This window comes from Metopolophium dirhodum, chromosome 7 (genome assembly GCF_019925205.1).
Source record: "Metopolophium dirhodum isolate CAU chromosome 7, ASM1992520v1, whole genome shotgun sequence".
NCBI lineage: Eukaryota > Metazoa > Arthropoda > Insecta > Hemiptera > Aphididae > Metopolophium > Metopolophium dirhodum.
The window spans coordinates 14,823,761-14,850,645 of record NC_083566.1 but is presented as its reverse complement, the minus strand read 5'-3'; the positions used below and the strand labels follow the sequence as shown (position 1 = coordinate 14,850,645).

The following is a 26,885-nucleotide window of genomic DNA, read 5'->3' as shown; positions in this document are numbered from 1 at the left end:
AAATTTATGGGTCGCCAATGCAAAAAGGTTGGGAAACGCTGTATTAGATGGTGGATGGCAGATTGATTTTTTTGGATTTGCAGAAGTTGCTTGAGCATAAGAGTACTGGGGGTACAGTTGAATTTGAAGTAGGGTTTAAAATTGGTGGACTTACATTTGCATGATGGAGGGCTGAATTATTTTGTCGTTGAAAGATTTTTCTTGATTGAAGTGAAGCTTGGAATTCCTTGTAAATAGGGCAACTTCTGTAGATAGCGGGATGGTCACCCGCGCAGAGGGCACACTCGGCTGGCAGGCTCGAGGGCTTAATACAGACGTTCAGCAGTGGTGTAGTGGAGCGTATACGCGGGTATACGGCGTATAACGACTTCTCCAGTTTTTGGTTGATGCGTATACTTATAATATAATTTGTGATACGCAGGTATACGGATATACTGTATAGCTATAAATCAATAATATTAATAGTATTAACGAATAACCAATAATACCAAACATATTTCCTTGTGATCATGTTCATTAGGAACTATTATTATTTTTACATTTTACACATCTATTTTTAACTTCATTGCATGGATCTATATTTATTATATATATATATCATACGTCTAAAATTATAAGCTTATCTATAACGATAGCCGACGCCGAGATTCACGGTCACATGCATTACTGAAAATAATTTTGTCAAAAAATATTATTTTATGTACCTACACTGTGTCACACAATAATTACATAAATAAAACAATTTGATGTTTTCATTTATTTTTAATCATTCAAAGTTGTGATACCTAATTTATATACTACCGAGTATACATTTAAGACTATAAATATTAATAAATATTTAGGTTTTTTGACTTTAAAAGAAGTGGGGATAGGGGGGTTAAGAAATTAACATAGGTAATCATAAACAATTTAAATGTATAATCATATATTTTAGGAGTATGATTGTAAACTATAGAGACTCAATTGCGGTAAGGTAGTAGTAAAGTGTATGTAATTATAAATATATCATTAGTAATAGCGTAGTATATATAGTGGTTGGGGGGGTGGGGGAGAAGCCCCCCACGTTTACATATCAAGTACATTAAAACGTATACTCGGTAAAAAAATTACGACTACATCACTGAGACGTTGGAAAGGTGGTTTTCACCACAGCGAACGCATTTGGGATGGTGATTTCAGTAGGATTTTGTGTGACCAAATCCTTGGCAACGAAGACATTGAATTGTTTGTTTATTCACCCGAGGCTCCTCGATTTTGATTTTGGTGTAAAATACGTATTTTAGAACAAAAATCTCTTTGTTATAGAGAGCTGGTTCCAGGTCGATAAAAAAAGAGGGATTTGGTGCCGTGTTGGATAACATTTGATATCCTTCTCGGAGTATGACCACGTGACAGTAGTTCTTTTCTAATTTCTTTAATTGGAGTGGTATGGTGAAGATTGAGGATAACCACACGATATGCTCTATCCTCTTTTGATTGGTAGGTGTGAAAGTCGAAGTTATTGGATCTTAGATGTTAAATAACAGAACGATACGAGTCAGATGATTGTTTTGACAATTTTACGCCGTTGATTGTGCATTTACAGGAGAATTGTTCACCCTTAATCACTTCTTTGATCGTCTTACAGAAGGATTTGAAGACTGTGACTGAACGGATAAATATTGGTGGAGCCGGTGGAGGAGATGGATTTGTTAAGATGGTGGTTGGTTCGTTTAGTGAAGAATCAAGGTCCATATCGTCTGGGTTGTTGATCGGATTTTCGAGGTCCTCGGTTTGATTTATAAGTGGTGAAAAACGATTGTTTGAAACATATTTTGTTTGTTTTTGATGCTGATTGACTGAATTAAGTGATTGAGATGGTGATAGAACACGTTTGTTTTTTGTGGTGATGAGTACGTTATTTTGAGTGGAGTGTGTTGGCGAAGAATGAGAGTGATTTGACACACTCTGTATGCATTTTTTCGGAATAATTAGTAGAGGGACTGTTTTAGAAATGTTTTTCAGCATGTTATCGCAATGTATGACTCCTGAGTTCTAGTAGTATTCCGCGTTACTCGTAATAGTCATAATAAACCTGACTTATTTTAGATCCTGAGGGGAACGATGAATGTATTGATTTTAAAATGTGTGTTTTTTTTAAAAAATCTTTTTTCCAAAATATTGGGCAATGAAAAAATATTTAATAACCGGTACACATTTGATCCCTAGCGATCATTTGGTAATAATTGAAAATAATAGGAAATATTTAATTTTATTTTTTTTTTCATATATACCGTCATACTCGAGTATGAAGCGTATATACAGATATACAGATATATATATACAGATCTGTATATACGCTTTAAGAATAAACATAATTATTTATTATTTGAATGTTTACGTAGATTTTTAAACATTAAAATTGTATTTAACTATGATCATACCTAGTTTATTTCAATGATTAATAAATGGTTTAACTATTTTGCTAATACCAAATAACATGGCGTATTAAGATAGTCCAATATATTTTTACTATATTTCTGAAACCTTAATTTTATAAAATATACAATTATCTATATTAAATCATTTCAAAATCACCTTTTAAATATGACAGTCAATTTAATTAAATATTTGATTTTGTCGATGTGGCAACGACTGACAACTGATTCAATATACACTAACCTGTATATACCATTATATATTTTACTACTATCAGTACTCTTAGTATATTAAGTATTGTAATAAATTGTATACCTATACAATTTGTTAAGAGGACGCCATACTGGTATGTGTTGTCACCGTCTTACAAATACGTAACATACCAAATTTTACGCCTAGCACAGCACATGTAGCTCCGTTAGTAGGCATACCTATGATCTAAGCTATTAGAAAATTTATTATCAGTTAGGGACTATGAACGTTTTTTCGTTTTTTCAATCAATAAATTATAACCAATTTTAATGGTTTTCATTTTATTATTTTCATTTTTATTGAAAATATTTATTATTATTTTTTAGTTGATATAAGTAATATATAATTTAATATAAAATAATATATTGTATAGGTATATATTTTGCATGCATATAACTCAGGGTCCTTTGAAATTTCCTGCTGCTGGTGGTCTAGCTCCATAGTAGGCATTATTACACATTTCACAATATCCTGGCGAACCCTGAGGTCCAGGATAACCATTTGGACCAATTGGACCTGTTTACAAAAAATGCAAGTTATCAATCAGATCAAGATAAAATTTAGCAAGTAGTCTACCTGCATGTAAACAAAAATTATTCATTTTTATAGCTTAAATTAATTAACATTAAAAAAGAATTATGTAAACGTTTGTAATAAACGAAATTTATACCCGGTCTTCCTGGTTCACCTCTATCTCCTGGTCTGCCATGTGCTCCACTTGGGCCTAAAAATAAATTTAATACATTAGAAAAAATGTTAGGCTTATTATACAATATGTCCCAGAAGTCCCGTATCACCCTCAAAATCTGTGGGAAATCAATATATTTAAATGCAGTTTTTTTTACAGTCATAATAGTATGGAAATTCTTATATTCAACAAAATGGCTATCTTGAAAATTTAAAAAACTTTTATGCATAAAAAAAAATGTTGATAATTTTTAAATTTTTGAAAAAAAAAATCGAATATTATTTGTTATTCTACCTGTATAATATAATATGCTATTAAATAAGAATTTTCATACTCATGACTGTAAAAAAAAACTGCATTTAAATATATTGATTTTCCACAGAGGTACCGAGGGTGATACGGGACTTCTGGGACATACTGTATATTAAATATTAATACCTGGTTGACCGGGTAGTCCAGGTGGTCCTTCATATGCAACAGCTTCGGTTCCACGATCTCCTTTATCTCCTTTTGGCCCAACTGGTCCTTCAGAACCTACCAATAAGTATTTATCAGTACTAGAATAAAAAAAGGTGGGCAAGTGGGTGTCGCTCTGCTGTACAGAAGGTTACAAGTGGGTCACTGTAATGTATGGTGTTAAATTTGAATTCAAACGATTCTGAGCGAAAACGGTCAGTCAGCTTATGATATCAGTAAGTATATTTGATTATATTATTGTGAATAAAGTACCTAATTTATATATAACAATATAACATATTTACGTGGAACCTTATTTGAAATTTTCAATCCTTTTTAGAAAGTTGAACATTTTATAAATTTATCATTGGCTTTTTTACCTAACAAATAAAATGTTATTGATATTTATAGAAAAAAAACTAAAAAAATGGAAACTGAAAATGTTCCTAAACAGTTCAAAACAAATCACAATATTTTGAACATTTTATCGCGTAGGTAACCTATAGAAAATTCAAATATAAACAACCAATAAAAATTTCATGTACGTTCATTTGTTTTAGAGTTACATTAACAACCAAAATCGATTTTGTGGAAAACCGATGTTGCGTAAAAATTCCCGTTTTTCTTTAATTTTTATATTGTTTTTCCCGGCGCTTTTGAAAACTATATGAGAATTTTAAAACTTGCCCTCCCAAATGCATCATTTAGATTCACTTTCCAATCAAACAAGATACTGATGAAGAAAATCGAATCAGTTTTACTGCCCCAAACCGTGATGAAACTTTATATACCTACCTATAATATATTAAAAAAAATATCCGTTCCCTAAAACAAAATAGCTAAGCCACTGGTACTATCTGCATATAGATATATTAATTAGATTACCTATATGTCTTATAATATGGTCCTACCTCCTATACCTATTACCTTACTCAGTTAAGCCAAGGTCACAACTCACAGCTGATATCGTCTGCCGTGCAGTGGCGTATACATAACTTTTGTATGGGGGGGGATCAGTTGCAAACAAATTATTATGGAACAAAAATACCTAAACCTAGGTATGTGCACATTTAAATACCTAATAAATGATAAAACATAATATATATATTCAATACATTTTATTTTAAATTCTACAAGTAGTTATATGTAGTTATGACTTGTTCGTACAACTGACATAATATTTGTGGTTGATTTTTGTTTTTAGATAATAATATTTATTATTTAAGCTATTTTTAGCTATTTTTATATTTCTTTTTCTAATGTATAGGAAAATGTATTATTATACGCACGGACATGCGGGCGTCGTCTCCGCCGCGTTGATATCGGTGACGGTGGCGACTGGCGACGGCCCGTGGCTGGTCTGCCACATATTATTATCTTATAATAATTTATTATACTTGTATATATAATATACATATTATCAAATATCACATAATACGATTATATGAATATGAAATAAATATATGATTACTGATTAATATTAAGTAAATTATTTTTAATTAATTGTTGAATGTGTTAAAATAAAAATTTACAAAAGATCCTTGCCATTTTTTTTCCTTGTAATTTCCTTACATTAAGTCATTAAGAACACTATTTTATAAAATTTAAAAAAAGGCCTATTGGGGGGGGATCTGACCCCCACATCCCCCCCTTGTATACGCCCCTACTGCCGTGTCATGTTCAAAACTTAAGCTTGGCTCTATTCTAAAAATTGTATTGTTTAGATCATGGTTAATGAGTAATTTTATGAATACAACAGCCAACAGCCAATCAGAATACGATAAAAGGTATACCATATGACAGACGACGTAGTTGTGATTCCGGCTTTACATGAAATTCTTAGTATAATATATTATTAAGTACGTGAGAAATATTATGTTTAATAATAAATAAACCTCTACCAAGACTGTGAAAGGTACTTCTATATGTATATAACCTCTTTATCTAGATAGACATTTTCTTTTATGAAAATAGGTTTAAAAAATAATAATAATATACCTAAGTAATAACAAATTTATCCAAATTATAACTTTTATTTTCTACACTGAGCGTTATTATTCTCCTTAGTCATAATAATTTAACAATTAAAAACTTACCGGTTGACCCTTGCATACCAGGAGATCCTGGAAAACCTCTTTCGCCCGGCATTCCTAAGCCTGGTGACCCAGGCTCCCCTAAAAATAACATATATTAATTTAATTTGTTCACTTTTTACAAACTTTTCATGCTATAAAATTACCTGGTGGACCTTGGGTACCTGGTGGACCTGGTTTACCTATAATTGACCGACCTGAAGGCCCAGGTGGACCAATGAAGGTGTTTGTTAGTTCTGCTAATTGTTCTAGGAATGATCATCAAAATATTATTAGAATCTGTACATTCAAAATATGGTTGGAGTAAGGCATGGTAGAGTGCAAATTCCGGAAGGAATATTATTTAAGATATAAAAAGGATCAAGTAAATTTTAGGTATATATGCTGGAAATCTATTTTTATAAAATTTTAACAAGTCAATTTTTAAATCAACTAAAATATTAATATTGGAAACCAAGGAAACTCATTTATTTTTGTTTAAATAAATTTCTTTCACTACATTTCGATTTTTGATGTTTATTTAACTATTTTTAAGACACATTTAAATACAAATATTTTGAGACTTAATATTAGTATAGCACTAAAGTATAGTCACTATACTATATAATACTGAGTCTGCACTCTACTTAACATAATTAAGTTTAAAAAATAATACATTTACCTTTCAAAATTGATTTACACATTTCTTTTATCTCATTTTCAGTAAAACCATTTCCCTAATAAAAAAATGTAATTGTGCAATTATAATACTATACGACATACGTTCATACGCAGTGTTGTAAAGTTACTACTTATCAGAGTAGAAACATTTAAATAAAAATACTCAATAGCAAAGAATTCAAGTTATGTTTTTTTTTTTAATTTACCTACTTAATTTATATTTATTTCATTATGTAATAAACATGTTTATTTCTAAGTATTTCAGTAAAATGTTATGATATTATTCGAATATATTTTAAATAATTGTTTAGCTTTTTTATTCTTTACAACACTACTAAAATCATAAGAAATAATTAATAAATAACATACTGAATAACCTGGCAATCCGGGTTCTCCTCTGTCTCCTTTTTCACCTGGAGTGCTAAGTGTTCCCTATGGAAAATATATGGACAAAATATTTTAAAAAATCGGAAAGTAGGTATAGGTAGCCGTAACCACTCTGTTGTACTGCAATAGGTGTCATCATTGCATACGAAAAACAATTCTGAGCGTAGAAGGTCTATCAGCTTACAGCCTATATTAGGTACTTTAAAGTTTAAACTATCTAATTGTATCTAATTGCGCAACTAGACCAATATTTTTAGGGGTGCACAAATTGTAAAGAATTCCCAGACCCCCCGACCCTTAAAACAGTCAAAACTGTATATATATTAACAATAATTTCAAATGTATACGATTTAATACGAGTGAAACAATAACACTTTAAGAAAACAAAATGTTCACTTATTTTAACATGATTTTTCAGCCAGTAAATTGTATTTAATTAAATTACTGCTAGTTCAGACTTCTGGACGATGTGGTCCACCTCTCCTTCCAACTATACCCAAATCGATAATGCCATTACAGTTATTTTTATTCAGTTGAGTATACCTTGTTACTTTTTAATCCTGGCTGATTTTAACTAGAAGTAGCTTTAAACAGGAAGACTTAGGTAGTTAATCTTAATTTCTTGTTAAGTGGTTTGGTTTTTTTTTAATTCTACGTGTACTAAGGACGTAAATAGAGAAGGATTCTGAATTCTGAGTCCAAACTAAATTAATCTAAAATTTAAAGGTGCCGGGAATATTTATTAGCCCTGCGGGGCCCGCTGGTCCCTTAGGATGGTCTTAATAGAAAGCTATAGCTAATTGGTATTAATTTTTAGTATCGTATGTTGGCCACAAACACAATATAAACAAACGTACACACACAAGTTATTCATATTCAATATTATATCAATAAATAATAGATATGCTGGCTAAATATTATGCTGCCTATAGTTATTATTTATTAATTTTCTTATTTATGTTATTATAGGTACAGTTTTAATTATGTTCAAAATACATTTGTATAATATACATCAGTTTTTACTTTGTGAACAATATTTATATATTTCCGATTACTGTTGTAGTTTTTATTTGCTAAACTTTTTCCTATGCTTTTTAACTTTCTTTAGTTTTTTTTAGTTCATGAAGTATATGTTCTTTTTATTTTCAACATACATCCATTACACTTTTTAGGTTCGTAGTCACACACATCAAAAATTAATTTAATTATTAACGAAGTATTAAATCTCTCTGCAGAGCACAGATCTGAAATAGTTTTATGCACCTACAAATTACAATGCTTCAACACCGTCAAGCTTTATAGAAAGAAAAGTCATTGAGTCCAAGTGATGGTAAGTAATTATTTTGATATAAGTCTTGGTCGGCGCAGCTAAGCTATAAACTATAGATGCAAACCAAGTAAGATGATTTTATGTATTTTGTAAAATGTATTTATTTGATATGGTCATCCCCACACCATTTCATCCACACACCTAACACATCACACACTATCGCACGGCCAGCGTCACACACACAAAATAAACATTTTATTCCAGGACCGTAAAAAAATGTTTATGAATGAGTTTCGCGAAATTTAAGAATTAAATTAAGACAATGGCAATAGAGAGTGGCTGGAGACTTAGAAATAGGACTTTGGTCATCTCTAAATAATAATCAACAAAATGTAATTTAATATTATTATTTAGGTAGATAATAAAAATATGATAAACATAATAATAATAATAATAATAATATAGTTATAGTTATAAATTATAATATTATAGCACAGTGTTGAATTTTAAACAAGTATAATCATTCTTTAAATAATTTAAAATGCTGTTAATTGTTAATTACCCAACTACCTATACATGAATTATTTTAATTTTAAGTAGTAAGTAGAATAGCATATAAGTTAGAATAATTAATTATTCCCAGCCCCGTCACTTGGATATTATAAAAACCAGGAGTAAAAACGGGTATTCCGCAAAATATTTTTCCCGGTTTTGAACGCAAAACACATAACCCGCTAGTAAATTGATCCACTCCTAATAAAAACAATATTGTACTCGGTTTCGGACGCGAAACCCCCAAACAATTTCACCCAGTTTTTAACGAAAAACTCATAACTTACGTAGAATTTCACCTTTATTTGTACCTTACGCCCGTAACTCGCCAATAATTGTACCCGGTTTTGGACGCGAAACCCCGCAAACAATATGCACCCGGTTTTGAACGCAAAACCCGGAACCCACTATCATTTTTTACCCGGTTTCTAATACGAAACACGTATAGGAACCCGCAATATTTTAAGCAATCTTTAGTCCTCTTGCAGGATTTATAAATTATAATACTATGTGTCGATGTGAGTATGTGACAAATTTCAAATACAAATCCCTCAGCACCAGCAGCCTCGCATTTCCAGAGGCTGAAACATTTACTAAAATTCAGTACTAGTAAGCTGAAAATGTGCTAATGCCGTGCTGCGACTTAATTAAAACCTATTTAACGGTTTATATATTCTTATTTATATTAAAATATGTTTTATTGATGTATATTAACGTATTTTATTATTTTATACTCGAGAAGTGCTGTCTTCGCTGTACCGAATACCGATCTACATGTGAATTACAATATTAGGTATTATAATATTGTAGTAACCTATTGTAGTCAATAGGCGCAGCGCGGCGTTCGCGTGTTCTCGTTTACGATGTGGATTAGGCCTACAAAGGACTGGGGACACCAGTACACCACAATAAAAAAACGCGCCTCGTGTAATACCTTATGCTTTTAAACAACATGGTCGACAGTGGCGTATCTACGGGGGATCTATGGGGGTCGTAGACACGCTACTGCTGGTAGACGCTGGTCGATGTGATATTATGTCATTTAACAAGCATAGGTGGTGTGGAAACTTACGCGACACTGCAGTCATCATATACATCGAGTACATTTAAGTAATATAAATAACACAAATCAAAATAAGATAAAAAAATACCTGTACCTACAACATATAAGACCACGGTAGAGATTAAGGGGGCCCCAGCAGTCCAGCGTATCATGTTTTAAGGAGTAATATTTAGACAATTCACATGAGATTAAGAGGACGCCACACCCGCCGTGTTGTCTCCGTCTTACAAATGCGTAACATACAAAATGTATGCTCAGAAATTCAAGTTTTATGCCGTTAGCTTAAAAATTAGAGTGAATCGATCTATTATGAAACTTGATGATAAGAATATTATCTGTGTTTTGTTGGAAGTTTTTTTACGATAATTCAGTTTTTAAGTGAGTTATAGCGTGTATAATAAATGTAAATTAAAAATGCTCATAACTCCCTTAAAAACTAAATTATCGTAACAAAACACAGATAATTCTTACCACCAAGTTTCATAATAGGTCGATTCACTCTAATTTTTAAGCTAACGGCATAAAACTTGAATTTCTGAGCGTACATTTGGTATGTTACGCGTTTGTAAGACGGAGACAACACATAATGCGGGTGTGGCGTCCTCTTAACATTTGGGCTAATGTCAATGTGAGAGTAGTAAATTAGCATTAGTGTGTGTTTTCGAGAATCGCTGTAAGGGCAACCACCGCCGGATGAAACTCTCGCACACGCGCACACATGTCAATAATTCACGAAAAATGAAAATATTCTTGTTTGCATTACTATAAAAACTACTAAAAACGGTAGTAAATTAAATATACTTCTTGAAAATTGATTGTAATATTGAAAAAATGGTTGTATTTATAAGCTTCTATGGACTATGCTCTTTAGGAATCACTTTTTTGATTTAAAATCAGATGTGCCCAAAATAAATTCAAATGTAAAGCAATTATTTCATGGTGTTTTTGAAAAAAAAATCTTAATTTTAAGGTCTTTTAAAATTGAAAATTGAAAATCAACTTCCTAAAAAGCCTAGATATTTTGTCAAAGAGTTCATACGTGTGTAAAAATTTATATCGGACATTCCGAAGTAGATATGTGTAATTTACCACCGCTTATTAGTCTAAAACGTATAAAAAATACATGTGCTGCGATCCCCTTATAGAAATATACTTGTGGAGCGATACAGATCACACGTGGTTCAAACGTGAATTTACGAAACCTCGGGGACTAGTAAAATGTTCGCACTTAAGTTCATTGAATAATATATCATCTACATTCTTAAGAAATTCATATTTATAATTTATCAACTTAGAGTCTTTGTCCTTCGACATAAGCAAATAAATACTTACCGGTCTTATATATTGTGTTTCTGGTTTAGCTGGAATATAAGTTATAGTTCCAGGGAGTCCAGGTTCCCCTCTATTACCTTGAATTCCAGGTTCTCCCTGTAATTAATTTGATTCATTGTAAATTAATATTATACTAGTTACATAATTTGTATCAGTCAATATTTACTTGTTCTCCTTTTTCTCCTTGTAAAGCGGGCAATGCTGGTATACCTGGTGTACCTGGTAAACCCTGATATCCTCGAGGGCCCTTTAAATAAATTGTACATAATGCTATTTATGGAACGAAGATTAATAAAAAACAAATTATTACATTTATTCCTTTAATTGAATATTAAAAAATTAATAACCTATAAGTACCTATTATAATTTGACTGTACAAAATATAATTAAATACAATTTTTATTACTTCCGTTCCTGGAATTCCTGGTTGACCTGGTGGGCCTTGTGGTCCTGTTAGTCCTCGTGGCCCTTCTTGACCTTGGGGTCCCGGTGGTCCCGGTTGACTCTGATACACAACTGGTGGAAGTTTGTTTGCGCATTGATTTTCTCGGTAAGAACAATTACTACCGGTAGTAGCTACATCTAGCTGCTGAATTTGTACAGTTTCTTCTCTCATCTTTATGACAGTTTTAACTTTTAAATTATTTAAAATTTTTAAATATACATAAGTAAAAATTATTTTCAATTATTACTAGATACAGTTCTGCACATCCTTCCCGTTGAGGTTTCGTTGGATCACAACTAAGTGTTATCCATTGTACATCCACCTAAATTAAGTTAATTTATAATTTAAAATTAATATTATAGTTTTTAATGCGACTTACTGGTACTGCTTGGTATTCGTTATTTGTCACTAAAGCTGTATTACCAAACATATCCACTGTACCTCTAGGTTCCAACATTTTAACACCGACTTGTTTACAGTCTATGTAAAGTACTACTCTATCGTAAAATACTCCGAAATGTAATTTGTGCCAATTTCTATCAAAAATCTAAACAGTTTGAAAATATTTTATTTGATTATCTTGTGGTAAATTAATAAATTAGTTTGTTTACTTATTATCTTCCTATTTAATGTATTTCAACAAAAGTTAAAACGAAACCATGGTTCAGTTTTTAATTGATAAATATTTTTCTTAACTAAAATAATAATTATAAATATAAGATAAAAATTGTTTAATTGTAAAGAAATGTACCTCTCCGCTGAACTTTTCATTATATAATAGGTAGTAGGTACCTGCATCCAAATAGAGTAATAATAATACTATAATAGAATAAAATTAATATTGTATAACTTCCAGAAAATATATTTTATCATTAATAAATGCATAATATATATTTTAATATGATTATATTAATTATTACCAAATCTAATACTTATGTACAAAATATTAGGGCTGTTTTTTATGTTATTTTTATTATTTTATTAGGCTTTAAAAAAGTACTTAATTTAATTTTTGAAAATTCTCCCCCCTCTGAGTGACTTCTGGATCCGCTATTGTATACTAGTATAAGCCAAAAAGTTTGTACACAATGACTGATGAGTTGTTTCTAATATGTGATTTAATTGTTAAATTAATATATTAAAATATTAAAATAACTTACGTAGTTTGCTTCAAATTTAACAGTTTGCAAGTACCCATTGTAATTAACAATAGAGAACTCTACAGCTCCTAAAACTTGATTCAGTGTAATTTGTAAATTAGTTCTGTTTTGATGATCAACAATCTTAAGTATGTGCCACTGTGTTCTGGTTACCATTTTTGAGCTGAAGGTAGCAATAAAAGAAAACTGTTGAGGTATGCCCAAGGGAAATATATTTCTATAAACACATAATACAGTATTAACATTATGTGTACGGTGTACCTCAATATTTTATATTTTAATAATAATATAATATTATATTTTATATTTTTATTTTTTATTTTTATATTTCTATTAATAATTATAATAGTAAAATGAATATGTATTTTAAAAATTGGACCATTTTTAGATAAAATATAAAATGTTTAAAATGTGGTTTCTTTTGGTTTTAAGTATTTTAATAAATATATTATTATTTCAACTAAGTTAACCATATAATATTATAGTGTATACTGTATAGTAAAAAAAATGCAAAATATGTATAGCATAATATACCTACTATATTAATATTATACAAAATATAATAATTTATGTTGAAATCTCATATCAAAAATATTATACAATTCTACACAAAATTCTACATTTTTTTAAAAAAAATTGTGGCTGACAACTTTATATAATAAATTTTTTTTATTTCAAAATAATAGTTGTTTATAAAAAAGTACCGTACATTTTTTAGTATTATTTTTAAATGGTAGCCATGTTATTATCTGTAACTCGTAAGTATTCATTAATTTATATTTCACTAATCATTATTTTTGTACTATTTATATTGTTATAAAGTATAAGTATAGGTATAACTATATAAGTACATTTATTGTGGATTTTAAAATTGTAATTATTATTTTGAAATTATTATAGTCAATAAAATAGTGATAATAATAGCCAATAGGTAAAAAAATGTTTATTAATTTTTTAGTAATATCCAGTGGACATGGTAATATTGATGGATATATGCTAATATCAAAGGCGTGCGCATATTCCAGTCTCAGAGGCAGCAAGCGATTAATTCGGCTCATTCTCCAAATTTGCCGTTAAACCACTCGTAGTTTTACTTTTTTTACTATAGGGTATATCAAAATTAAAATTGTTTTGGTTTTATTACCATAAATGTTAATAATATTTACAATTTTAAATCATGTCAATTTTTTTTTATAGTAGACAGGTTAGGTTCGATTCGTTTTATACTGGTAAATTCTATAATTATAAAATATTTCTCTATAGTTTATACTTTTACTCAAAAAATATAAATTTATATAATTGTTTTATCTACATTGATCATCATTTGTGAAAATATAATTTTACCGAGGCTCATTATTCACTATTTTCAGGCCGCGGTAGCCCCAAAAATAGTTCAGCGGCAGCATATACTGCCTCTGCTGCCCCCGTGCGCACGCCTATGGCTAATATTAGTAATATTAAACCAGCGCACTAGGCTATCAAGCACTTCCTTATAGTTGCGTTAATGCAGATTAGGTATAGATAATTAAAATAATAAAAGTATTATTATTTATAAGTAGGTACCTACCAACTACCATTGTTGTCTATACTTACTAGTTACTATTTCTATTATACTAGTGAATAGTGTAGACTATAATATTTTCTATAATATATATTATACATATTAATTACTATAAAATATGTCAGTTTATAATAGACATTACATTAACTCATATAAGTACTATTGTTGTGGGTGTTAGTACTTGTTTAGTACTTATTTATAATTAGTATACTGTCTAGAAACAGACTCAGACACTCTACAATAGTTGATAACTGTGTTACATACCTTGTGGGCATTATTAAACGTGCTGTTTTTTCCACCCTATAAGCGGTCTGAAAACGGTTAGATCCTGTCACTTTAGTTACACTTTTTTTGTATATTTCTTCAGCCGAATCCAATCCAAATTTTCTAATGAAATCGATTATTTGTAGATCGTCTTCACCAGGCCGGAAGTCCCCGCACGGCACCTGCGCCGATGCTTGGTCTTTAACGGGCTTACTGGTGTCCTCATCATAATCTGTACAAAACATTACCGTTTTTACGGCGTGACGTGTGTACACCCATAATAAATAATAATTATTAATAATATAATAATATGTAAAATACGAGTACGATTTTAACAGATGTGTGAATTGTGAACATGTTTATACCATTTGAATGGGTCTTTAAGGTCAATGGCGTTCACAATAACGGATATGACGTATTTCGGGTTCTGCTTTTTTTTTAGGAAATATTACATTACGCTCACCGTATTACAAGTAACAACTGCTGGGTAAATTTGTCAACACGGTAGTAGGTATTGCATTGAGAAAAACCATCATTGTATAATCTTTTAGATTCTGAGCGAAGCGATGAATGTATTGATTTTAACAATGATGTGTGTTTTTTTTTTATTATTTTTTTTTTTATTTTATTTTTGTGTCAATCATCACCTTTTAGGACAGTAAAAGTGCTTGGATTTCCTTCAACAGTATTTTTTCTGATAGGAAAGTGAATCTAGTAGGTACTTTGGGTGGTCAAAAGTAAAAATTTCCCAGTAGTTTTCAAAAGCGACGTGAAAAACAAAAGGAAAATTAAGGAAAAACGGGAATTTTTACGCAAAATTTGTTTTTGATAAAATTGATTTTGGTTTTTGATGCAACTCTAAAACAAATGACCGTAGGGACATGAAATTTTGACTGAATGTTTATATTAGCATTTTCTATACACCATAAAATTTTGAAAATATTTTGACTCTTTTTGAGCTGTTTACGGACATTGTCAGTCTTCAATTTTTTTAGTTTTTTTTTCTATAAATATCAATAAAATTTTATCTGTTGAGTAAAAAAGCTTGAAAATTTAATAGAATGCTTCTAAGTTATTGTTTCATAGACAGATGAAAAAAATTAAAAATCCTTAGTCACAGTTTTTATTTATAAGCATTTAAAGTTCAAATTTTGACAAAATACGGAAAAATCACGAAAATTAGCAAATTATTTTGAGTTGAGAATTCATAAAAATTTTTCTTTTTAAATCTAAGATTTGAAAATTTAATAGAAGATTACTCATAAGTTTGTCTACCTTTATCAAAAAAAAAATGTCTACAAGAAACTTAAATTAAATTTTTATGAGCGTCTGAAATTTATATTTTTACAACATTTGATATTTACTCGATTTCCCATGTAACAATTTTCTTATTTTATTGTAATTAAAAAACGAATGACTGTAGATACTTGAAAATTTCACTGAATGTTTATATTGGCATTTTCTATACACCATAAAATGTTGAAAATATTTTGACTCTTTTTGAGCTGTTTACGGACATTGTCAGTTTTCTTTTTTTTTAGTTTTTTTTCTATAAATATCAATAAAATTTTTTTTGTTAGGTAAAAAAGCGTGAAAATTTAATATAAGGCTCCTGATATATCGTTCTAATAGCAGTTGAAAAATATTAAAAATAGGCACAATTTTTTTATAAGCATTTAAAGTTCAAATTTTGACAAAATTTAATAATTATTTAGTAGTTAAAAATTTATAAAATGTTCAACTTTTATAGTTAAGGATTGAAAATTGAAAACAAGGCTCCACGTAAATAGGTTATAATATAACCGTTATATTATAGAAATTATTTTTTTTCACAATAATATCATCAAATATACTTTGTAATATCATAGGCTGACTGACCGTTTTCGCCCTGAATCGTTTTTCTTATACAATGATATTATATCATTGAATTCAAATTTAACACCATCCATTACAGTGACCCACTTGTAACCTACTGTACAGCAGAGCGACATCCACGTATCCACCTTTTTTTTTATTTATCTTTCAACTGGTTTCAAAGATCAGAAAAGGGCAAAATATTCCTATAATAAGAATAAAAGGTTTGCTTGCTTTGGTTTCACTCGAGTATATCTCTAAAGTCTTGATCTAAATTTAGCTTAAGCTTAATATCATAGACCTATTTGGTATTGTTAAAAGATCTATGCACCTATGCTTATATTAACTACCTATAATAAAACTCCTATTACAATAATCCGGATTATTTGAGCATGAGGCCTCCAAGACGTTTAATGATGGTTATTTTAATCAAGTTCAATTAGGTATACTAAATACTAATGTACTTACAGATGGAGAATTTACGTAAAAAATATCAATAAATTTACCAATCAAGTGGTAAAAATGGTAAAATAGAATCTAAGATTAAATAATAAAATATCTTAGAGCCATCTTTTTTATTAGTAAATACCATTGTTATTACTATTGTTGTAGTCTTGACAAATATAGTTATTTCTAATAATAATAGGTACTAAAGAAATAAAATATAATATGTTATATGTACCTACTTTTTAACTCTGTTAACACTCGTGTAACATGTACAGATTATGTATACTTAAAATAAACAAAAAAAATCTTTCAATTACTGGATTTTTAGTTAACTTCGAACTTTGACACTTCGTCAATAGATATAAGTACCTATCTAGTTACAATAAAAGTTTAAAATGACCAACCTCAGTGGCTCATATCTATTGCCTCGTCCTACTCTACGGTAGGGACTAGCTAAGGACCTAGCCACCTAAGTAGTTACATCGATTAATTTCAGACATTTCGTTAACTATAAGTGATACACAATACACTGCATGATAATAATTGGTATATATATATATAATAAAAAAATGTGTTTTAAAACTAATATAATAATTATTTATACCATCTGCTTTTAATTATAATTTAATTAGGTATGGTGACCGACTAATTTATTAGCTACCTATTAAAACTGGGTCGGTGTCCTAATACATATCATAATAGGTACATCGTATATAACTACATAAGTAAGTATAGCCAAGTAGGTAATCAAATGTTGGTATAAAAACGTTACCTACCTATAATACAGCTATACAAGTTGAATATAATATTCAACTAGACACGACACGGTTTGTAGTGAGAACCCATTTTTATTTCCTAATATTAAGTAGGTAGATAAAATGTATATTTATTATTTACCTGAATAATCGGTAGAATGTCCAGAATGTATCTGAGGTTTATTATCTGTAACCAAAGAAAATAACATTCATGTACATTATAATAAGAAGGTATAGCTTATTTTTAAAATAAAGTAAAAAATCCTTTTTTATAGCCTAATAGCGGTAACTGAAACCGATAGGCTATAATATATTAGTTTATAATATCTAAATATATATATTATACTATACAATAAATAAACATATAATTGGCATTACAATCGTTTCTTTAATGTATAAGTCATTAGGCGTAGGCGTAGATATGTATACGGAGTACATACTTGCTGAAGCGTTGATTCTAGTCGGAAATATAATCGTTGCAAATAAAACAATTTGTGTCCATCTTAAATAATATCTAAAAAAAAAAAAAAATAATTAACAAACCTACTCAAATATATTTTAAGTTATAACAAAAATATATTATACACGATAAACCCGGCTTTAAAACATGTAATATTTACGAGTTCCATTAAAGCGTGACATCATGATAGGTTTATTACTTTCGACAAATATCCAGAGACCGACGTGTTAAATTTAGAAAGATTAGAGAACGTTAGGTCTTGTGCCAAATATATTATATTAGATATTTAGACGAATTCAAGTTTAAAAAAACAAACTATTGAATTAAAATATAAAATGTTAATTTCGTATTTTATTTTGTTTTTATAAATTCAATCAAATTTACAAATTAATACTATTAAAATAAGTATTACTGTATTAGGTCTCTGTGTCACCTTACTACATGACGATATGATATGAACAAAAAAATGTATTAATATTCAAAAGAAATTGCAATCAGGAAATTCAAAATGTTATAATATAACTAGGTACCTAGTTTGAAGAATTTATGATTTAATTTTTATCTAATTATTCGCCGTGACAAAAAAATGAGTATTGTATGATTTATATTATATAATTATAATAAAATATTTATATTATATAATTATAATAAAATATTTATATTATATAATTATAATAAAATATTTATATTATATAATTTTGTTAATGAAACTAATATTTAAACTAAAAAAGTTTAGTACTCTTGCCTGTTGCCACTCTTCACATCCATATTTTAAATTCTTAAAAACAAAAAAAACTATTTATTTGACACTTGTTAAATTAATTTTTATTCCTATCATTTCTTCTGATTTAGAAAATAAATGTAAAATTAAAATATTATAGGTTACCATACAAAAAAATAAAAAACGTAAGACTTAAACTAAGATTTACCATAGTTATACATTAAGTTTTTGTAAATATGTAAAAACTACATTTATATATTAATATCGCTAAAAGTACGTAAGTACGAGTAACGAGTGTACAATCAATATTTAAAGTGAAAATTCAAAAAATAAAAGGAATCTCACTCAGGACCTAAAAGTACAATACTAAAAAAAAAATTGTCAATAGATTTATCTATTTTATTTTCAGTAAATTAGAATAATGTAGCACATATTATATATACGCATATTTACTCTATAGTCTATAGGAAGAATTGTATAGATTATAGAACTATAATCGTTTACTACCGTAAATACGATATGTGTCTAGGTATCTGGTATAGTCTATGTAGGTACAAAAATATTTTAGTTATATACAGGTTACGGTGTACCGAAAATAATTTAACCAAATATATTGATTTAATAATATATTAAATCAATATAAGAATACCTACGTAAAATATTAATATTTAAAAATTCTCATAATTTACTTAAAATTTAAAATATCGTTAAACATCAACAATAGAACACAGATAAGGTTCTTAATTTTAAGTTTTAAAATAGGTAAATTTACTCTTATATTAATGCAAACCATACAGAATGGGAACTACTGAACGTGCATTTTGGTACCTATGACCCATATTAGTAAGATGGAGATAACACACGCGAGTAGTACAACTTCATCTTAATGCCACGTTTTTCAGTTAACATTTTCACACCTTTATAGATTGAAAATTGGTTGCATGTTATAGTGACAACAAAGTCAGATGTTTTTCAAATATTCATGTAATTTAAAAAATCACGATAAAAGTGAAAACTACTAACTAAGAGTTAAGATAACCTATTTAAAACAATTGTACAATTTTGAATAAACCGATTTCAGCTCATGATATTTTTTTGAAAATAATGCAAAAATGTATCAATATTTTTAACTTCATCTCTATGGGATAATATGTACTTCTATAAACAGCTGTAAATATGTTTGTGAAGTTAGTCTAATAATTGAGAGTAAAAATTAGGTACCTGTATCATAAAATTTATAATTTGACAAATACTATAAAACCTATATTATGTTCAATGAAAATTCATTGAACGTAATAATTCATTTTATATTAGCCACAACATGTACATTGTAGAGCTTCTTTATTGTTTATTACCATACAAGGACAAGGTAACTTGATATTTTACATTTCACCCTAGTAATATTACCTATAATATTTAATAACCAAAAATATTTAACATTTAACTATAAATTTTATTTTCCATCATTTTTTTTTGCAGGGAACAAAGGTGTTTTTTTAACAATATAAAGCATACTTTTTTAATTGATAAAAAAATCCTTATCCCAATTCAATGATTTAAAGGATATATTTTTTTTATATAGGCATTCAATATTCAAAAAATATTATTTAAACCATTCAATAGTGGAGTAATTTAAATGTAGGACTTACCCCTTTGTGTACATCATCTTATGAAATGAAAATGAGAATAAATACTAAACTTTTACACGTTTTATATACATTAATATTTGAAAATACAACATCAGAATAAACACGCCAGTGGCTTAACTATAACTGAGATAATTGAAGTGGATCAAAACATCTTGAGGTTACACTGTAGAAAAAAGAGGGGATAGAATGTTTTTAATTATATTGAATCCTTTTAATATAGTTTTTATTATTTGTATATTTTACATATATATGCATACACAGACACTGTTACATATATTATATATAATAAGTATTTATTTATAAGTATGTACACATAGTATGATTTTAGTAAAAGTTTTAAAATAGATTTATAAATACATACTAAAAAACATTTAATAAACTATATTTTAATACATAAGTATTTAAATTTTTAGTGTAAATTTATTAAAGAACTATAATTGTAGCTATCCTTAAAGATAAGCAAAAACCAAAAGTTAAAATTTCAAATGATTGCAGATTATGTTAAATTAAACAAAACAATAAGTATACATTAGTTATATATACACTATTAAGTTTAATACAGCAATGAAATATAAAATGATGTTTTTTTTATATATTATATTATTATGGGTTTTTCAAGTCGCATTTCAAAAATATAATAACAATAATAATTATTAAAACAGAAATAAATTTCTATATATTATATTTAGTTTAAATTAATTTTTTTTTAATACAAATTAAAAACCCAGTGTTTTTTTGAAAAGTATTTATTTTTTATTAAATCAACGTGAGTTAATCAAGAGGTTCTACATTTATCGGACGCGATGATGATGCACGTGGTTCTCCATCATGATCACAGTCACCCATTAGTGTACTGATCAAATTACCTGAAAAATAAACAAATACAATTTGTATTAATGTATGGTTTTTTATTTAAATATAATTTTTCCTTCAACTAATTAAAATTAAAAAATATTATATTGACTTTAACAACTCTAAAAATTAGGATTAATAATAACTTTAAGATACAATAAAATGGATAATATACAGATTTTAGATTATATGACTAATTTACAGTTTTTGTCTAAGTTAAGATGATATGGGTTTGATGCCTCCTTCTACTATACTAATATTATACTGATCTTTGCATTTTAGATTCTGAACGGAGCGAGGAAGCTAGTGGTTTTACAATGGTGTTTAGTTTTTTTTTAGGCCAGGGCTATACACGGCATATTCCGCAGCGTTTTCCGTCAAATTCAAAATGCATTGGTTTACATCGAAGCAGCTATTGAGCGTAAAACGCCGAGTGTTCCGCTGTGGCAGAAAACGCAAACCATGTCATGTATAGCTCCAGGCTTAGGCTATAGAATAGTATAATTTGATTTTATTTAAATTTAATTATTTTAGGTACTCAATTCAATTTTCTATTTACCCCAAATTTATAAATAAGAAAGCTATTCTTCATTCAAATTTAATATATTTGCTGACCTTGATTCATGAAAAATATTTACCAAAGTGCTTGATTTTCTATAAATTATCAAAAATGCACGAAAAGTCTAAACACTTTGAGTATTTAATCATAAGTTGTGAAGAAATGTATTGTATCAAGTACACAATTAAACATACGATAAAGTTAACCAGAAAAAATGTCATGCACATGCATGTAAGTCCTTACTCTACTTAAAACAAAAACAAAATCTTATAAAAATTGGTCATATTCAAATTTATATTGTATGATGTAGAAATATCATTTTGAAAATCTAAGTCCAATGCGCCCTGAAAAAAATGTTTCTCAAAAATTAAATATATATCAAAATCAGATCACTCTACAAGACTTGAGTTTTTCCTGTAAAGCAAATGCATGTTTCTGAACAAAAAAACAGGTCATGTGCAGACAGGGGCAGACTGGTTTTTTTTTGTCCTGGGTGCAAAATTAGTGGCCTGTATATTTTTCCTTAAACTTACTAATATTAGGAAATAGTTAAATTTAAGAATGGGGTCTGGATCATAAATACAAATCGGGGGCCCAATAGCACCCTGGACCAGTCTTGCTCGGTGTGCAGGCCCCTTAACATCCCAGGCGTATTCAGCTATTATAATTTTAATACAATTTTTTTTACTGAATATAATTAATTACATTTTGTTTCTAACACATGTAACATAGTAATAAATGATAACATTGTTTTGAAATGTACAACCCCTCCCTCCTCTAACCCACCATAACACATTTCTAAATACGCCTCTAGTTTTGAGGATAAAAATATTAAGAGCAATTCAACATTTTAGTAGTTATTATGTTTTGCTGCAACTTTTTTCCTAAAAACAAAATTACCTATAACCTAATTTGAACATTTTGACTACAAAATGAGAAATGCAAAGAGCAATTTTACTACAATTTTTATGAGATGTAAAGAAACACAGATGTTAGTGATGTAACTTTTTAAAAAAATGTATTTTTACATACCGATTTTTTAAATTAAAATAATCTTAAAGATAATTTTATTATCAGTAGTATTCCCTTTAATCTAGATTTCTATGACCTGGCAAGTAGCAACATATTATATTACATATTTACATCTTATCCCAGGTTGTATCAATAATTACTAAATATTTAATGAATCAATATTGATCTAATGATCTAAGAGGACACAATACAGACATTGTTGTTTCTGTCTTAGAAGTGTATAACATACCAAATTTTTGACTCAGAAGATCACGTTTAGCTCTGTTACTCTGTTAGTTTGAAAATTAGAGTAAATTGACCTCTTATAAAATGTATAGGTAAGATTATTACCTAGGGCATCTTATAGGCATATTGTTATATTTTTATTTTAAAGCGAGTTATGAGTTATTTAAGATGTAAAAACTATTAACAATTTTAACATACTCACAACTTGCTTTAAAATTAAAATATAATAAAATGTTTTAAGATATTTGTATACACGCATGCCTACTATTTAATATTAAGTATAAATGTATAATTTATCTTATATGCATAATTAAATTTCTGACCCAATTTAAATATTTTGTTAAACAAAATTATCAACATTGTCTATCAGTATTAGACATTTAAGTAATTTCCTACTCATAGTTGTAAATGTGTTAACAAAATATTTGAATTTTACAACTTTGCATATATTGTCAGTTTGTCTAGGCATCGGCGATATTGACTACTAATGTAAGGAATTTATGATATTGGCTTGGCATTTACGTTATTACCTAATTTACATAATTGACGGTAACATATACATCTCATAAATAATTTTAAACAAATATAAGTAAATTAATAAATTCCATTGTCAATTAATACTGCTATAGTTTAACTATATAGTATATATTAAAAACATTATTCAAAAATCAAAGAGAAAATTATAATTTCCGATAATAATTATTTAAAACGTAAAATTAAAACATATTATATTTATAGAAATTATTAAATAAAAATAACATATTTAAAATATAAAATTATAAGAAAAACATATGTAAATAATCCACCTATATAAATACTAGTATAGGTATACCTACCTAAAAATCCATGTTGTTGTCTAGGTCTCCTTTCAAATGGCTTGACGTGGAAGAATAGTTGCCCAATTTTATCCAAATATTCAGTATAGCTCGGATCCCTGGTCAAAGATGATTGATATTGCTCACAAAGTACTATATAAGTTTTTAGCTTTCCACTAAATATAAATGATAATACATTTAGGTATTAAAGTAATTAATTACTAACCAATTACAAAACAAATAGTAAGTTACTTACCCATCTAATATTTTTAGTAAATAACAAATGAAATTGAGTAAAGGCAAAATGTATGGGGGTTCATCATTTATAGCAGGATGTAACTTAGTATATGACTGAAATGTTGACTGTGCAATTGATATGTTACGCATACACAACCCTCTAAAATAAAGAAATAAAAATATATAAACTGATATTTTATGGAATTTTATAATACATACTGCAGTACAACTTGTGTTATAAATAAATCAACTTCATATTTTAATCCTCGTGTTTTATGCATTTCTACCAACATAGCTGCAAATGCCAAACCATCTGTTGATCTCAAATAATGATGCTGTGCTAACTCAAAGTTAGCCTCTAAATATATATACATTTCGTACATTAATTGTTTAAACACAAAACTGTATTAGAATGAATGACCAAATACCTGACCAATAGATATATCCTATACGTTTATGTAAACCTGGGTGTCCCATTGAGTATTCTGGACAATGTTCAATTGTCCACTGTATGATTGGATTCAACATGGAATCTCGTTCTGCAGATAGTGACGGACCAAATTTTCTGAATATACTAAATAAAAATTGCAATTTAAGCACATAGGTTTTAAAAAGCAACTAAGTATCAAACTTACTCTCTTATGAAATCAAACATTTGTTCAGAAGGAATGATATGCTGCGCTGACAAGGATTTTGCAAATAGTTGTGCTAAATCGGTAGCAATTCCAACCTAAAATATGTATGTGTTTAAGTTTAATAACAAATTTTAGGTATTGTATGTATATTTAATAATTACTTGATGATTATCGTACAAGACAATAATTCCTTCCTGAAGTGTCATTATAGCAGCATCTTTGTTATGCATGCTTATGTATCTGCAAGCATACAATAATATGGTTGGTGATGGTATTATATAGACAACCAATGTGTACAGTTGGACACTTGAAGCAGTATTGTGATTTGTGAAATAGTAATTAATATTATTATTATTATTTCTCCGTGACGTACCTGGAATAGAGCGACTTGTACAATTGATGAGCCATGTAGAAGTTCTCATCCCTGATCGCGTTGTTCAGGGTCCGGCGCACACGATTGACCATGTTCATTGGATCCGGTCTGACCATCATTTTGACTATGTGTGCTTGTATGTGCGGGTACGAGTAAGTAATACGATAGGTTCTCGCTTTCAGTCACAACGCTTGTGTGCGCAATCGATATTCTAATAGGATTTTTCTACTAGGCAAAGGTCGGCAACTACAAGCATTTTTAAACGGTACGAACAATCACGACGATGTTTTGCACGTAGTTCAAATTGCGAATAATTAATAATCGTATAACATTCAACATAATATAATATTATGGCCAGAACACAATATTATATTGCAGAGACACGCATGATACAATTTGTTGTTCTTTTTTTCGTTTTCCTCATAGTGTTGGTGAGTAATGAGTATAGTTGTGGTCCAGTTGTACGCAGTCGTAGAACTGATAGCGCGACAGTGTCACTGTGATAACAGTGATTAGAAGTCTGACATTTTGGAACAGACTATCGATATAGGTCTACCGACTCCGGGCCTCCGATGTCGATTGCTAACACTAGGATGAAAGCGCTTGTAGACTTATAATATAGGCATAAGGTCCTATTAATATTATTATTAGCATTGATACCTATTATATTATCCATAATAAGTCTATAACCGCAATTCGGAATTCCCATCACTATATATACTTATCTATGATTCCCATTTCCTTTAGGAGTTAGGAGTAAGGAGTTAGGTTCTACCATACAATGTTCTATGATTGTATTTAAGTATTTCTGCTTATGTCTAGACCAGTTGTAGTTGTATGCTATCACGTCTACATTAGACGTAATAGTTACTGTCTGACGCAGTGACGCTTACAGCTTACTTAGATAATACATTCATATGTATTATTATTGTTCTGTGGTATTATTTAAGGACGCTTAGATTGTTTCGATAATGTATGATATATTGATATTAATAGTGCCCCCCCCCCCCCAATTGACCGTGTTAACCTTAGAATTTTATCAAGATTAATACAAAAATAAAAAAGTGTAAATAAAAAACAAACCTATTGTATTTGAATACTTAGCCCCCCCCCCCCCATACAAAATTCCTGGCTACGTATTATTGTGTATAATACCTATATAATATTATTATGTATTATATTAAATGCCAACAAAGACAGTGGTGGATCCAGCCCCCCACCCCTAATCACCGTAGTTTCCCTATGTTTTACACTGTGTTTGACCAATTGTTTAGCCAATTTTTGTACTTTTTGAACTTTTTCCCACCATGCCCCCCCCAAAAAAAAAAAAATTAAGCTATGGATCCACCACTGAACATTGAACTCAAATATTGTATAGTTCATATATGGGTAGGTACTTGCAAACTATTATGTCTGTTATACGCTTAAAAGTAATAACTGATAAGTTAGTTAAGTATATGCATAATGCATTAGGAATGTTCAAATGTGTGTTGTTCTATACTTTTATAATTGTATAATTTTATTGAGAAAGCTGCTTTATATTCGTTTTTGATTGCAATACATATAATATTTGCGCGTATTAATTGCATTGCCACGGTGATCTGTAGGCTGCAGTTCAGTGGGTATTTCCAATATTGGGTGCCTACTGCCTACTGCCTACTATCTAGTAT

General features: G+C 28.9%; 2 protein-coding genes across 2 annotated transcripts; both read right to left on the bottom strand.

Annotated features, from left to right (window-relative positions):
- Nucleotides 1-2,930: 2,930 nt before the first annotated feature.
- Nucleotides 2,931-20,630, bottom strand: LOC132948721 (collagen alpha-1(IX) chain-like). Its single transcript, XM_061019347.1, has 17 exons — nucleotides 20,488-20,630; nucleotides 18,098-18,171; nucleotides 17,800-17,844; nucleotides 14,602-14,833; nucleotides 12,777-12,993; nucleotides 11,996-12,163; nucleotides 11,864-11,938; nucleotides 11,578-11,787; nucleotides 11,338-11,418; nucleotides 11,172-11,267; nucleotides 6,937-6,999; nucleotides 6,569-6,623; nucleotides 6,054-6,155; nucleotides 5,911-5,988; nucleotides 3,797-3,892; nucleotides 3,341-3,394; nucleotides 2,931-3,186 (listed from the first exon to the last, which is right to left on the bottom strand). The coding sequence occupies exons 1-17, from the start codon at nucleotides 20,502-20,504 to the stop codon at nucleotides 3,068-3,070; spliced, it is 1,782 nt and encodes a 593-aa protein (XP_060875330.1). The 5' UTR covers nucleotides 20,505-20,630; the 3' UTR covers nucleotides 2,931-3,067.
- Nucleotides 20,631-20,727: 97 nt separating this feature from the next.
- On the bottom strand, nucleotides 20,728-25,700 carry LOC132948722 (Golgi to ER traffic protein 4 homolog). The gene is made up of 8 exons (XM_061019348.1): nucleotides 25,216-25,700; nucleotides 25,004-25,082; nucleotides 24,843-24,937; nucleotides 24,636-24,781; nucleotides 24,427-24,565; nucleotides 24,227-24,367; nucleotides 23,992-24,146; nucleotides 20,728-21,353 (listed from the first exon to the last, which is right to left on the bottom strand). Exons 1-8 carry the CDS (start codon nucleotides 25,332-25,334, stop codon nucleotides 21,259-21,261), a joined length of 969 nt encoding a protein of 322 aa, XP_060875331.1. The 5' UTR covers nucleotides 25,335-25,700; the 3' UTR covers nucleotides 20,728-21,258.
- Nucleotides 25,701-26,885: the final 1,185 nt, after the last annotated feature.

Excerpts from the sequence above, each read along its gene's own strand:
- LOC132948721 (XM_061019347.1), bottom strand. Across the intron at positions 11,419-11,577 it reads CAGGAATTCCAGGAACGGAA|GGCCCTCGAGGATATCAGGG; the intron begins GTAATAAAAATT and ends ATTTATTTAAAG. Across the intron at positions 3,187-3,340 it reads AGGTGAACCAGGAAGACCGG|GTCCAATTGGTCCAAATGGT; the intron begins GTATAAATTTCG and ends TTTTGTAAACAG.
- LOC132948722 (XM_061019348.1), bottom strand. The coding sequence starts at position 25,334 with ATGATGGTCAGACCGGATCCAATGAACATGGTCAATCGTGTGCGCCGG. Across the intron at positions 24,782-24,842 it reads ATGTTTGATTTCATAAGAGA|TATATTCAGAAAATTTGGTC; the intron begins GTAAGTTTGATA and ends ATTTTTATTTAG. Across the intron at positions 24,566-24,635 it reads AGGATATATCTATTGGTCAG|AGGCTAACTTTGAGTTAGCA; the intron begins GTATTTGGTCAT and ends ATATATATTTAG.